At 45.3% G+C, this 13,851-nt stretch overlaps 1 protein-coding gene and 1 long non-coding RNA gene across 12 annotated transcripts in view; one reads left to right on the top strand and one right to left on the bottom strand.

The window, feature by feature from the left end:
• The window catches only part of UBR5 (ubiquitin protein ligase E3 component n-recognin 5), an 85,739-nt gene extending 82,277 nt beyond the window's left edge, over positions 1-3,462 (bottom strand). For 9 of the 11 annotated variants that reach the window (XM_068183537.1, XM_068183548.1, XM_068183572.1 and 6 more), the window contains exon 1: positions 3,120-3,454. In XM_068183537.1, coding sequence (XP_068039638.1) covers positions 3,120-3,181 — 62 coding nt within the window. In that variant the 5' untranslated portion in view covers positions 3,182-3,454. Of the gene's footprint in view, positions 1-3,119 lie in introns of all 11 variants that reach the window. The other 2 variants (XR_010997029.1, XM_068183582.1) reach the window with 2 other exon arrangements.
• Positions 3,463-3,991: 529 nt separating this feature from the next.
• On the top strand, positions 3,992-10,847 carry LOC137470391 (uncharacterized). The gene is made up of 2 exons (XR_010997035.1): positions 3,992-8,382; positions 8,490-10,847. It is a non-coding gene; the product is annotated as an uncharacterized lncRNA (long non-coding RNA).
• Positions 10,848-13,851: the final 3,004 nt, after the last annotated feature.

The raw sequence follows: 13,851 nt of genomic DNA, 5'->3' as shown, positions 1-13,851 counted from the left end.
ATGAAACTGTGTCAAACTTCCTACACAAAGTTTCCAACCCTGAAAGAAGTGGATAATCGACAAAATATACCTAACACCCACTGCAACAGAAGCTGCATACCTCTTTTTCAAATATTAAAGCCATTAATTATTTACATCCCAAATACTCAATGGAGTTGTTTCTCAAACTGCAGGCCATACAGAACTTTTCTCCCATTAAACTCCTCATATTCAGTTTGCAGACAACAAATTGCTTGGGGAAAAAATTCCAAGTTACCCGTCTTCCTTTTTAGCAGAAAAACCTTATTTACCTCAATTCATCCTAAACAAAAGCTTAGCCTAGTATCCATTTCAAAAGATGAATCCTAATACAACTACAAAATGAAGTATGACCTTGTCCTCTGTGAACTCTCTTCAGTGTCACCAGCTCCCAGACTTCTGAGTGAAGAAGTCAACACTGTTTCAGCTTACTTGAGAGAGGACTAATAATTACCATCAAGGTGCAACATTAACCTACATTTTCAAAAACACTAGCTAAGAAGTATTTTCAGATGATGAGTAGATGTGCTCAGGAGTCCTCCGATTATTCGTGGTTCTACAGTTACTTTCTCCTCTTTTCTTTGAAGTGTTTTGCCATTCTCACAGTTGCTGCATGAATAAGTGTGAAAACAAATTACACAGAAAACCTAATAAGAACTGTAGAACAAAATGACAGAAAATGCACCAAACCAAACTGGAAAAAAACTACTTCCTCACAATTTTTTCAACTACTTAAGAGCACAGCAATACTTCAGGAGAAGGATGGTTTCCAAAAACCACTGCCTTTACACATCTACACTGGTTATTAAGCATAATGTATCAAATACTTGATTACAAAATTCAACAGTGTCCTGTACCCTGAACACACAGGGACTGCAGCAATAAATGCCTAGGGTTTTAAGTGATTACTCCTCAGATGCAGAACACAAATCCATTACTGAAAGCATACAATACAGAAATATGATCCCAAAATCTGATTTTGAGAAACAACTCAGAATACAGACAGAAAAGAGCCCTGACTGACCACCGGGTGCAGCACAGACTCAAAAAAGCCTATAAAGTGAGGGAGAAAAGGAACATCTCAGAGACACGAGATGCTCCAAGATCCTAACTTCTATGAGTATGTGTATGAGAATTTATTAATTAAGCCATCTAGGTCTTGATCAACATTGACAGAATAGTAATAAGCAGCAATGCTACTGATAAAATTGAACTGGCATTTCCGGCACATATGTGCGCGCCTCAACCCTATTTATGAATCATTCTGATTTCACTGCATTACAAGTTCTGACACACAGCTACTGCACTTTTAGTAAAATTACATTTATCAAGTCGAAATTTCTGACTTGCAGCTCAGATCAAGGAGTCACTTGATTTTTCAGAATAGTCACTACTTAACAGCACTGCTGCAGCTTTCTCCATATATTAATTACCACCCATTTTGAAGGTTCATGTATCAAAAAGTAGGTGTAAGAGCTGCTGCTGTGGTAAGAAAAAAATTTTTTAAAAAAACAAGAAAGCATTATGAAGACTGAAAGGGACTCATATTTTATATCAATATGTCAACAGAAGAGGTAACATTAAAGAGAAAACAGATGAGCTCTCTCACTTGGAGCAAAGTGTGATAATTACATGCTAAATGTTTTTTAAGGGCCAATCAACATAAAAAGAAAAAAAGAGAAAACCCACTGGGGTCTTTTCAAGTTCAAAGGCCTAGATCTTACTCCAAACCAAAACAGTGCAAGCAGTAAGTCCTAGTACAGCATCATCTCTCAGTTTGTCACTCTAAAGGAAGATGGTCTATGCCAAATTTAAATGCAGTACCTATGGAGAAAGCAAATCAAATCTGTAGGAATGGCTAGGCCTCCTAGGAAGCAGGATTCTGTAAAATGCATTATCAGGCTACAGGAAAAAAACACAGTCCACAGTAATGCACCTCAGGTTTTGGATCTGTTTTATCTTTTCCCTGTATAGACTATGTAGTTAGGCAGAAATTCTGCCTTCAAAACTACCTATTTTCCTCATTGTACACGCTGAAACCTCACCTGCTCTAAGAGGCATCTCAGCAAAGACTGGTCTAGCAGAAGTGACCTAACTACAAACTGCGAAATGACCTGGACCCTGACCTACTGGTAGTATCAAAACCAGGAGAGTATAACCAAGAGCTTATGCTTTTTAAGACTTAAAAATACTTAAATATGGTTTAGAATCACTAAATAATATTTATCTTTAGTGTAAAAACACTTTAGGTTTCTATCCAGTGATGATTAAAGATCACGATTTATTCACACATAAATTTTTAGAAATTAAAGATGAAGTTTTTAAGAATTCCTGTATAAAAAAGCAGAAGTAAATTTTGCAAGCTATTACACATACCATTAACAATTGCTATAGAAGAAATATTTGACAGCCACAGAGAGCTGTCAAATAAACGTCAAGCAGTGAGGAAAATTTGGTTCACGGATTCATTTTCTCTCAAAGCATTCCAGTTTCTCCCCAGCCTGCAATTTCTCTCCCCCAATCCTACATAAAGTTAGCTGCGTGGTTTCCAGGCTGGCAGCTGTCATCCCCATCTCAGCCAAGCCGCACACCATCAGTGATTTGGAGATCGGGCCTCCTTTTGTATCGAACACCCGGTGCGTGAGCAGGGGAAGGCAGCGCACACCGGCGCTGCGTGTGACAGCGCTGCCGCCTTTATCCCCGCTCCCGTCATCCTCTCACACACCGCGATCCCCCATCCGCATTGTCTGCCTCGCTCCATCCCCGATTAATATGGACACGTTCTCGCTCCTCCGCCAGGGATCCCCGGGAACCCGCTTCCTCGGCCAGGGAACCCCGGGAACCTCCTTCCTCGGCCGGACGCCGGGATCCCCCTGGCCGGCCGGAGCCCCCGCCGGGCCCGCGGCGAAAGTCGCGGCCCCCCAACCCCGCGCGGGGTGAAGCCGGCGGCGGCGGCTGCCGGGAGAGGCCGCTCGGCGCGGGACGCGCCGGGACCCGGCGGAACCGCGGCCCTGCGGGGAGGGGGGGGGTCGGGCCGGCCCCGCTGCCCCGGGGCCCCTCCCCTCGTCCCCGGGGGGCCCCTCCCCTCCGCCCCCCCTCACCGGTCGTTGAGCTGGTCCTCGGTGCCCGGCAGCGGGTGCACCACGAAGTGGATCGAGGTCATGTTCCGCGCCGGTGCCCCCGCGGCGGCGGCGGGAGGCGGGCGGGCGGGGGCCGGGCACACAATGGGGGCGGCGGGGGAGGGGGCTCTCGGCCTCCGTCCCTCCCCCGGGGTGGTTCGGGGCCGCCCGGCGGAGTCTAGGGGTCTCGGCGGCCGCGGCGCTGCGGGCGCGGGGCGGGGCGGAACGGCCGCAACGGCGCCGTTCGGAGCTGGGCCCGCGCCGCGCTCACGCACGCGCCGCCATCTTGGCTTCCAGCGGGCCCTTCTCCCTCCCCCCTCCCCCGCCCTCCGTGCGCCGCGACAGGGAAGGGGCGGGGCTCGACCGGCGCGCGCGGCGGCGCGCGTGCAAGCCCCGTGCTGACTGGCGCGCGCGGCTCCCTCCCCTGCCACTAAGCGCGCCGCCGATTGGCCCGGTGCGCCGCCCTCGCGGCGGGCCGCGATGACGTCATTGCGCAAGAGGGACGTAAAGCACCACGTGCCTGCCCCCGGCTCTCCCTTCCCCCCCCCCGGCCCCGAGCGGCTCCCCGGCGGGCGGCGCGCGCGGCTTCCCCTGAGGCGCAGGGCGGGAGCGGAGCCGCTTCCTCTCGGCCGGAGCGGCTCCGGGAGGAAGCGGGGGAGGAGGTGTGTGGGGCCTGTGTGTGCTGCTCCCCAGGGGGGCCCTGTGGGGGGGACAGGGATTTCCCCCGGGGCCCGCAGGTGCTTCAAGCCCGGCGCCCGTCGGCCCCCGCTCCCGGCGGCCCGTGCCGGCTCTGTCCTTTCCGCTTGCGTTTCTTGTTGCATTTCTAGTCAGTCTTCCCTGCAGCAGCCGGGAATTTTCACCAGGGACGTTCCCAGAATCATTAGGGTTGGAAGGGACCTCTGGAGATCATCCAGCTCTGCCCCTCTGCCAAGGCAGGGTCATCTGGAGCAGGTGACACAGGAACGTGGCCAGGTGGGTTTGGGATGCCTCCAGAGAGGGAGCGACATCCCTGGGCAGCCTCTTCCAGTGCTTTGCCACTCTCTGCGTAAAGCAGCTCTACCGTACGTTGAGGTGGAACTTATATTTCAGTTTATGGCCTTTGGTCCTCGTCCTGTCGCTAGGCACCAGCCAAAGGCGTCTGGCACCATCTTCTTGACACATTCATTCCTTTAAGATATATCTTTGATGCGGCCCCTTTTCAGTCTTCTTTAGACTAACCACTAGGTTGGTGGTATAGAAGAATAAAAAGCTACCACGCTGTGAAACTCCCGGTGCTTCTGGCTTTGCAGCATGCCTTCTCTCTGGACAGGATTCAACTGAGCTGTTCCACACCTTGCCAATGGAGCTGTTTTTAACAAATTAACATGTCAATGTACCGAAGGTTGAGTAGTAAAGTCAATAAAACAGCCATTTGTTTCTATAGAAACTAAACACCTTAACAGGGATTGTGCCAAGCTTTGATTTTGGTGATTTTTTTTTTAACTGGAATTTACTGCTTTTGCAGCCTGCTCTTGCTTGTTTCAGGAAATCAGAAATTTGGAAAACTGACTCGGAATTTTTTAGCATGTGAGGAATGATGGTCATCACATTATAGCAGTGCCAAAAAAAAAAAAAACTCTAGAACGTAATTCCGTGAGTTAGAAATGATTTCTGAGTGTGTATTATCATAAACACTAAAAATCTCAGTTTGTTCCCCCACTTTCAGACCTTAAGGAATTTTGTAACTTCCCATCTTCCACTCCCCTTTCTTCCTAGGCTCTTTTTCCAGTTCAGCTGTAAGAAGCTAATCCAAGAATAGGCTGATGCAGCTGCTTGCTGCCTGGAAATTTGGGGAATTTATGAAGGTTTTTTCCCCAACTATCATTAACATGAGGAAATGTCATAGATAGAAGAAATACTCAATTGATGCATTCCAGATTTCTTTGACGAAGTTTCTCCATATGTTCTGTTTTCAAGTGGCAGTGATACTCAAATGCCTCCAAGAATACAAATAAGTAATTTAGCTTATCCTGAGAGGGAAATACTAACAGGTTTCTGGAAATCTACAGGGCATGGAATAGGACTCATTCTGTTTGGTAGTGAGACAGTGCAGTAGCTGTGCTTTTAAAAACTAGTTGGTCCATGTTTACCTTTTTACATTTTTTTCCTGTTAGGACAGAACTTAGCGTTTATTTATTATTTAGTTCTGTGTTTGACTGTACCTAAGTTTGTTAGGTTTTTTCTGCCTTTTTTCTTCCCAACATCAGTCTTTATGCGTTCCCTGAAAATATTTGTGGTGTTTATCACAGTGATTCTTGTGAGCTGTGTTGACCTCAGTTATTTTATCAGAATCACTTGCATGTTTTGGTAAGCACCTGAAAAGCCTTGCTTCTCAATTTAATTTTTTTCCCATACCAAAAAAAAAAATCCCTTTGGCCATCATTCCTTTTTTCCATTGAACAGTAGGAAAATGGGTCACGGGAATTCCCGCAGAGCCCTTCTGAATGCTGTCAAGACTTTTTGGTAGGTTTTGGGAAGTTCCAGATAATTGTTTGCTTTTCTGTTCTAGAGGTAGCTCTCCAAAGCATTTACATTTCCAAATGCTGTGACTTCTTCATTGGAATTCTTCAAGGGGATGGGTACAAGGAAGAGATTTCCATTGCTCTCTCCCTTCCACCATTAACACACGGCCTTTAAAAGTTAATGGGTTATGGAAACTGGCTAGATACAGGAAAGGAGTTGGGAAAGCCCTAAGGGGGTGCACATCTGTTAGGCCTCAGCATTCTGCTGCTGGCCATTTCCAAGCAATCCTTTTCTGTAGCTTTATTTACATTGTGTCTAAGCCCCAGTTTTAGCCATTGCTTGTGGCTTTGCCAATGCAAACACTCAGCATGGCCAAATTTTTTTAAAAAATGAAAATGGATTCCATTGAAACTTGTATTCAGAGCCAGAATAAGTTTGAGTAGTGCAAATGTCAGCTTTTGTTCACACGAAGAATTTACACTGCTGTCTAAAATGGCAACTAAGCTTAGGTGAGAGGACACAAAGCCAAGTGCTCAACTGCTGGTGTTATTCTGACAGGAGTTTGGAATATGGAGGAATTTCCAGCTCCGAGATGTGAGGCTGCATCTTACTGGTTGACTTTTGCATTACCAGGAAGTGGCAAGCATTGAATGCCTGCTTTGGCCACTTGGTTTTGGAAGATTATTATGAGGGTTGCAGCTTGATGGCCCTTTGATTATCTGAATTTGTCTTCAAATCGAATTGCTTTCTGATTGCAGAACTACTCATTCTTACAACTTGTGTTTTTTAAGAACTTCAAAATAGAAGATTTGTCCAAAGTTCCCCCAATTGCCCCAGTCTTGGATGTGAGCATCCAATACTGAAATGATATTTTGAATTCATGTTGACCAAGTCATGAAAAAAATCCTTAAGAACCAAACCAGATTTTTTTCTTTATAAAATGTGTCTTTAAGACAACACTGTATGTCTTGGCCTAAGAAATTTGGCTGCCTACATTGCACAGCTCCTCCATGTGTAGATAGTGCTATTTTCAGGTCTACAGGTAAAGCAGCAGCTTCCTTATGAAGGTGCAGCTATAAATAGACCAACACCCAACCAGCAGAACAAGTTTCTTGCTGATATATTTTCTGTGCAAGAGTTTTGTCAACTTGGAAATACCATACAAAATAACTCCTGTGAGATCACTGCTGTCATGTCTGAAATTCAGTTTTGATGAGTCATTGTTTCTTGAAGTTATCAGACTGGTAGCAGCACAGAGATCCAAAGAAGAATCTCTGGAGGTCACCTTATCCAGCCTCCTGCTGCACAAATATTCAGTTCCAGTGGATCGGGAACTTTCACATCAGAAAAAGCTTCTGAATAGCATGCACTGGGACAGATTTATTCCCATCTGCTTGCTACGCAGCAGATGCAGGCCTGGCAGATTACACAGAAGTCTGTTCTGAGAGGAGGGGACCTGCTAAAGATGGGAGGGTTGGGGTAAGAGGACTGCAACGGACTTTGCTCTGTAAACAGTGGGAGCAGATGCCAGCAGGTGTATCACAGGCTGATGGCTACGGCTGATGGGACGTGCAAAAGTCAGGGAAGAGGCCCTGAGTAGAAATAAAGGCTTCAGGCAGTGAAGGAGAGCTCCAGAGTGCACTTTCCAGGCTGTTAACTCCAGATATCAACAGAGATGACATCAGGCTGGCACTGTAAGATTGTATTTTGCTCTGGAAGAAATGAGGCCAGCATTCCTAGAAATGTCAGGCAAGAGTGCTGTGCAGAAAACTGCAGTTTCTAGATTGTTCCCAAGGCTGAAAAGAAGTTCCTATAATGAACAGCAAAGTACGTGGCAAGGTTTCCATCACCTTGTGTAACAGACTGAAGCAAGGTAGCTCTTTCATAGCAGAGCTGATGAAAACTCATTTTCCATGGAACTTTTCTTACACTGGGTTTTTCAATGTCTGATAGTGCACACATTTCTCTCTGCCCTGGGATTCTTCAGCAACTACAAAATGTTGCTGAAGCAACTGAAGCTCTGCTTTGATCTTTATCTTTCCCCTAGCTGGAGGACTAGGTGGTTCTTCAGCTGCCTCTCCAATGCTTGGGTCACTTAAGCTAGCAGAAACCTCTGAGACCATAAATTTGTGTCAAAATTTGGCTGCGACTCAGATATTCAGAAGTGAATATGGTGAGCTTTGACACACAGCCTGGACTGAAATACATTATTTAAAATCAGGCAATTCTGGAGGTGCCTAATCTCCCTTCTCCTCCCTTGTCTGATCTACTCTGCATTTCCTCTCTTCAGCTCTACAGTGAAGGACTCCAGGGACAGAAATTAGGATTATGCAAGAAATTTAGCCTCCAGGAAAGCTGGAGAGGGACTTTCTACAAAGGCACATAGTTACACTGGAAGAGGGCAGATTTAGACGAGAGATAAGGTAGAAATTATTCAGTGTGAAGGTGGTGATACACTGGAGCAGGCTGCGCAGAGAAGCTGTGGATGTGGAAGAAGCTGTGGATGTCTCATCCCTGGAAGCGTTCAAGGTTGGATGGGGCTTTGAGCAACGTGGTCTAGTGGAAAGTATCTCTTCCCATGGCAGGGAAGCTGGAACTAGATATTCTTTAATGTCTCTTCCAACCCAAATAACTCAAGGAACCTATGATCTGTTTCTCCTTTCTTTACAGTTTGGTTTGCTTTCTTTGTTTAGGGGTGTTGGCACATGTCTGGGATCAAAGTAAGGTCTCTGCCCAGTGTTTGGTGGAGTTTGTAGATCCACCAGTACCTGGTAGACTGAGATTTTGACACTCACTTGACATTGCGTCTCACCATGGTTGTAGCCCCTTACTTGGGTCTTTCTCTTCCAGCTCCCGTAGAGACACTTCTGAACATCTGTTCCTTCTGACTGGGCATCTAGGACATTTCTTCTTGTCCAGGCCCCACCACAAAGTTTACATGATCACTTCCTTATGTGTAGAATGCCTCCAGTGGCAAATGCAGCTGAGTGTGACAAGAGGAGCTCACTAGGCATCCTGGGCACTGTGCAGGAGCTGAAGGAGGAGAGGCTGTGGGCAGCCCCTTGTGTGACTGTCCCTGTAAGGTGGCATGGGCACAGCTGGCGTGCACAGTGTACGTGGTGGCTGTATCTCTGAGACTTTGTATCACCTGGGCGGGTGTTCCTGTGCAGGCAGCTGTAAAACAGAATTGTGTTATTTTGTATCAGAGCAGCTTCCTTTAAGTTCCTGGTAAGGAAAGACAGAATTTGTTTGAACTTTGGCAACTTTAAGGTGGAGGGTTTTCTGGGTTCTCTAGGGAGTTGTCTTCTCCTTCTTATCTGTCTGCAGGCTGTCAAGGTGATTAACTAGGACAAGAAAAGGTTTTTTTTCCCTATTAGTTTCATTTGATTGGGTTAGCTACTCTTAACCATATTTACCTTCAAAGATGGCAGTTTTGAAAAAAAATTCATAAAATGTGTGGGTGAAATGCATTCACAGCAATAGTTCTGTGTGGCCTTGATTCAGGTACTGCCTTCTGAAATTATTGCAGAGTAAATTTCTTTCTGGCAGGGAAAGGAGTGGAGACCATCCAGGTCAAAAGCAAGTGAATTATTCCATGGACTGTAGTGGGGCCAGGATTTACCTTTCAGCATACATACTTTCAGCCTACTTTTTAGCTGCTGTTCCTCTGCCATTAAATAGCCATTTGTCATGGATGGCTCTTTATAATATTGGAATAAATAGTAGATAGTTCATGGGTTTTAATTCCCCTTGAAAAAAATACTAAAATTTAAACATTTCTGGAGAAGTTCAGTGTAGCACAAAGCAGTGAATGCCAAGTCCCAGCCATCTAGCCATCCCCCTGTTGAGGGTGGTTTTATTGGCCAGCTCTAGCTGTTCCTCATGGACTGAACATCCACAGCTTTCCCAGAGATAACGAGGAACTTTGGGAGCAGAATTTCCCATTTGGTTTTACCCCGAAGGAGGCCACGTTGTGTGCTCTCAGGCAGCTCCACAACATCAAACAGAAGATAGTGAGAGGAAGATGAGTTGCGAGCCCAAACTGCTGATTTGAACAATAGCACAGGCACACAGACAGAAAACCGATCTGCTTGTGTAATAGCTGCAAAGCAGCCTCCGTTTACAGCTGGCACTTGAAGCAAACCAGAGGCTGTGTCATTTGAGAAGTGGCTTATAAGCAGCGGCTGTTCAGGAAAATTTGGCCTGGCAAAATGAGTATACACAGAGGCTACAAATCCACCATCCCTTCTGAAATACCTGTTCCATATTTCAGCAGTTGGAGGTTCCTGTCAGGAGGTGCAGGCAAAGTGTCAAACACAGCCCATTCACTTTAAACTATGGGTTTTGTTTCCAGGGATGATTGCACCTTCTGCTAAATATCTTATGAGCTTTTTTCTTCTTTGTTTTCCCCCTTTCAATCACTATGGACATTCAAATAGAACAGGTTGGTTGTTTTTTACTGTTCTTCCATGTCCCTATAGCGTCTTCCCTAGATGAGAACACAGTTGTAGTGGGTCTTGCAACCAGTCACAGTAGTGATTAAATGTCAAAAAAAGTAGATGTTCAATTCATGTGAAGGGAGGCAGCTCTAACATTTGGGAGTCCCACAGAACAGGATTTTTATGGTGATGGTGCTTCAGTACTGAAAGGCAGAAAAAAAAATTGCAATAGAGACAGTGGTCAATAGGAAATGCAGCACACAAAGACATTTTGCGCAGCACACAAAATGTGCTGGGAACTGCTTTGGCAGGTAACATTTAGCTTTACTGAAACTAATGGAGGAAAGAAAATATTAATAAATCGTGTGGAAGGTTTTTCTTCCATTGCAGTTAAGGGGAAAGGGACTCAGTTAACTGATGGGTGAACATTTTATTGTGAATAACAACAATTGCAACACTGTTGCATATGCCTGCATATGTGTTGGCAAGCGTATTTTTATAGACAGGTAGGCAGTTGACACGAAACTGCAGGCAGATTTGCACATTCAGAATTACTTGCTACTAACTGAACATACAGGTAGTTTCACTTACCTTTTGCTGTGAACTGAGACTTTAATTATTGGGGCTTAAATGCTCTATTTTTTAACAAAAATGTCAAGCAAAAGGTTTAGGTATTGCAAAATGGGAAAGGAGAAGAAATATGGCCCTAAGTCATCTTTGAAACATTTTCATGAAAACTGTAATGCCACTAGAATCTGAAGGAGGGCAGTCAGTATATTATCACTTGCAGGAAACTTCTAAGTTTGAATTTGGGTTATGAGCACTGGGCAAAAGAAAAACTGAACTAAATAAGCCAGGTATAAACTTGTTAGCATTTGACAGATCTGTTCACTCATGATTACATACTTACACTTGGCCTTTTCCCCCGTACATTTTGTACAACCTACCTAGACCCAGCTAAATTTGCCTGAAGTTTTCCCTGTCACCGTGCCTTCCAGCTGGCAGGGGAACCACCCCTTGGCTGCTTCCCTGGGCAGAATGCCTGCTGGGCACACCGCTGATGTCCATTGGGAAATGTCTTCTTGTGTCACCTAGCTTTTGGGACTGGAGAGGTAAGAGCACAGATACATTGGTTTGGGATGTCCCATTTAGAAATGCTGTTCAATTTTAATGCACAAGCTACAGGCTTTTGCCTGAGGAATGTACAGAAGTTTATAGTACGTAAGACACTAGGGCAGGAGTTCAAATAGGCTTCAGTCATAATGACAGGCAACTTATCCATTTGGCTTTCTATTTCCTTGGATTTATTCTGCTGTTCTGATAAGCTATAATTTAAAACACACTGAAGTGCCAGTGCAGCCTAACAGCCCCTTTTCCTACACTGAAACACATCACGGAGCATAGAAGACACTGTGCTTTTTATCTGTCTCCCAGCATGAGGAAGAGAATAACTGAGAGATATGGGGCTCTGCCCACAAAGACCACCTCACAGACTGTCAGCTGAATTTGGAGTGGGAATCAGATCCAGAAAACAGATACCTGAATTTAGGTGTCTAATCTCCCACACTAGGCAGTGGAGACTTAGTTATGGCAGTCAAGGGAGTTGGGAGTGTGATTCATCTGAGGAAATGTAGGTATCCATCCTCTGTTAAGCTGAATCCCTCCTGGCAGTAGGAGGTGGGACACTGAGCTCATCGGGTGTCCCACCTCTGAGTATACAGTTACAGCATGGAAGCCCATCCCTGCTAAGGATGCGCTGATGACAGGCATTCAGTCTCCAGTTGCTGTATTGTTTCTGCAGTTTAATGTGGGGGGTGGGCTGGACCACCCCCCACCCCGGCAAAGGATGGAGCTGCAGAGCCCTCTGGAGAGCCGGAGAGTCTGAGCGTGTGTAGGCAAGCTTCATCTCCTCTGTTAGGGGTGGGTGAGCACATTAGACCTTATTTAGGTAGTCAAAATGGCACTCAAGGCTGTGCAATAAAGAAACAACATCTCTCTGTCAAAATTATTTTTACAACCTCTATTGTCAAGTTCAGGCAAATAGACTTAACCAGGCCTTCTTAGGATATGGAACATTAGTATCTACCACTTATGTCTGAACCTATGTTTTAGATTTTATTTTCCAGACAAAAGAGTAATTTTAAATTATGCAAATGAGCTGCCAAAGCAAGGCATTATGCAGATTTGTGAGGCAGGCAGCAGAGTGTTAACCCTTGGTGCTGCAGCTTGCTGTGGAGGAAGTGCTGCTGCAGCAGATCTGAATTCCTTCCAGCCCTTGTGCTCTTTAATTACAACACTCCTGTGGCAGGGCCTGAGTGTGTGAGGCTCACCCCCTGCACACCCCCACTGCCAAGTGGACTTAGGTGGATGGAAGAGCTGTGTTTGCTGCATTGTTCACCTCACAGTCCTGCCCAGCACAAGCTGTACACAAATCTGGTCTGGGCATCTCAGAAAAGACAAGTGTTGTAACTGTCATCCGTGGTTTCATATGGGTTGTTTCCAGAATATTTGAAGTGAGTGTCATGGGAGAAATATTAAATTGCTTTTCAAATGCCAGTACTGCAGTAACACTTTAAAAACAATTGACACTGTCAGTTATAAGTCCTCTAAGCTTGCTGGCCTGGCTTGTATACACAAGATGCACTAGCAGCCTTGACTTTCTGTAGAGGGAAGCTATTAAAAGAACTCCATGTTGTGATAATTTGTTGATTCAATAGCTTATTATCCCACCCAGCTGTAAAGGTGGTGGGAATCGCTCTCAGTCAGGAACAGATGGATTTTGATAGAAATCCAAGGTCTGATCTGCTCTGGAAGTTTGCCCTGGTCTCTGCAATTGATGCCAACAGCTGACATAGCCACATCGGTGCAAGCACTAGTGCTGAGCAACAAATCCAATGTTTTATAGCATTAAATTTTGGCAAATGGCAAGAGCAGGCAAATCCCCAACATGCATGAGGATGCAAGTGCAGCTGATCTCTAGTGGAGGTGCCTGATGATGGGTTAAAATAGTGGCAGCCAAGCTCAGGGGAAGAGGTAGAGAGTTCACATCAGGCAGTTTTGGAAGGCCTGGGTTTGTGCCTCAGTCATGCTTATGTGGGATGCCACAACCTGTGAATATTGGATTTGTTCAGCATCAGGCAGGGATGGATCCTGGTGAGGGCAGGAAGGAGTCTGGCTTCAGTATGGGAGGACTTGAATCTACATTTCCTCCTGCACTCCAGTTCATAGAATCATACAATAGAATCATACAATCATAGTTATTCATGGCTTTCTGTGAGAGAGCTTACAGAGCAGTGCAGGTTTCAAGGAAAACACCAAGAATATGTATTTCTGTAGTGAATTACTTCAGGAACAAACAACGTCTCAGCACTGCTCCAGGACACAGAAATAATCTGGGTTTCTCTCTAGCACCCTTTTACACCCAAACCCTTTAAAGTTTTCTCCACTCACCAAATTGCTCCCTCACTTTCTTTCTAGTTAAAGGTGTCATTTCAAGCTGCCTGTCAGAAGCTGCCTGTCTCCGCCAGCAATACTGAATAAACATTTCAATATGTTCAAACCTGGATGCTGTTGGTGAATTTACAGGCTTAAAACCTATGGCCATTTTTAAACTGGATACACATGTGTGTGCACAAAGGTTATCTCAGTTTATCTACTTTGGTTTTGCTTGTTCTTAAGAGCATTTTTTTGGCTCAAAAATGTGATGTCTCTCACGTACTTGGAAAGGGTTGTCCAAAGCACATGATCAGCATCTGTTGGTTTTGATATGCCAG

The sequence above is a fragment of the Anomalospiza imberbis genome, chromosome 1 (genome assembly GCF_031753505.1).
Source record: "Anomalospiza imberbis isolate Cuckoo-Finch-1a 21T00152 chromosome 1, ASM3175350v1, whole genome shotgun sequence".
Taxonomy (NCBI): domain Eukaryota; kingdom Metazoa; phylum Chordata; class Aves; order Passeriformes; family Viduidae; genus Anomalospiza; species Anomalospiza imberbis.
This window is presented reverse-complemented; position numbering and strand designations above follow the sequence as displayed.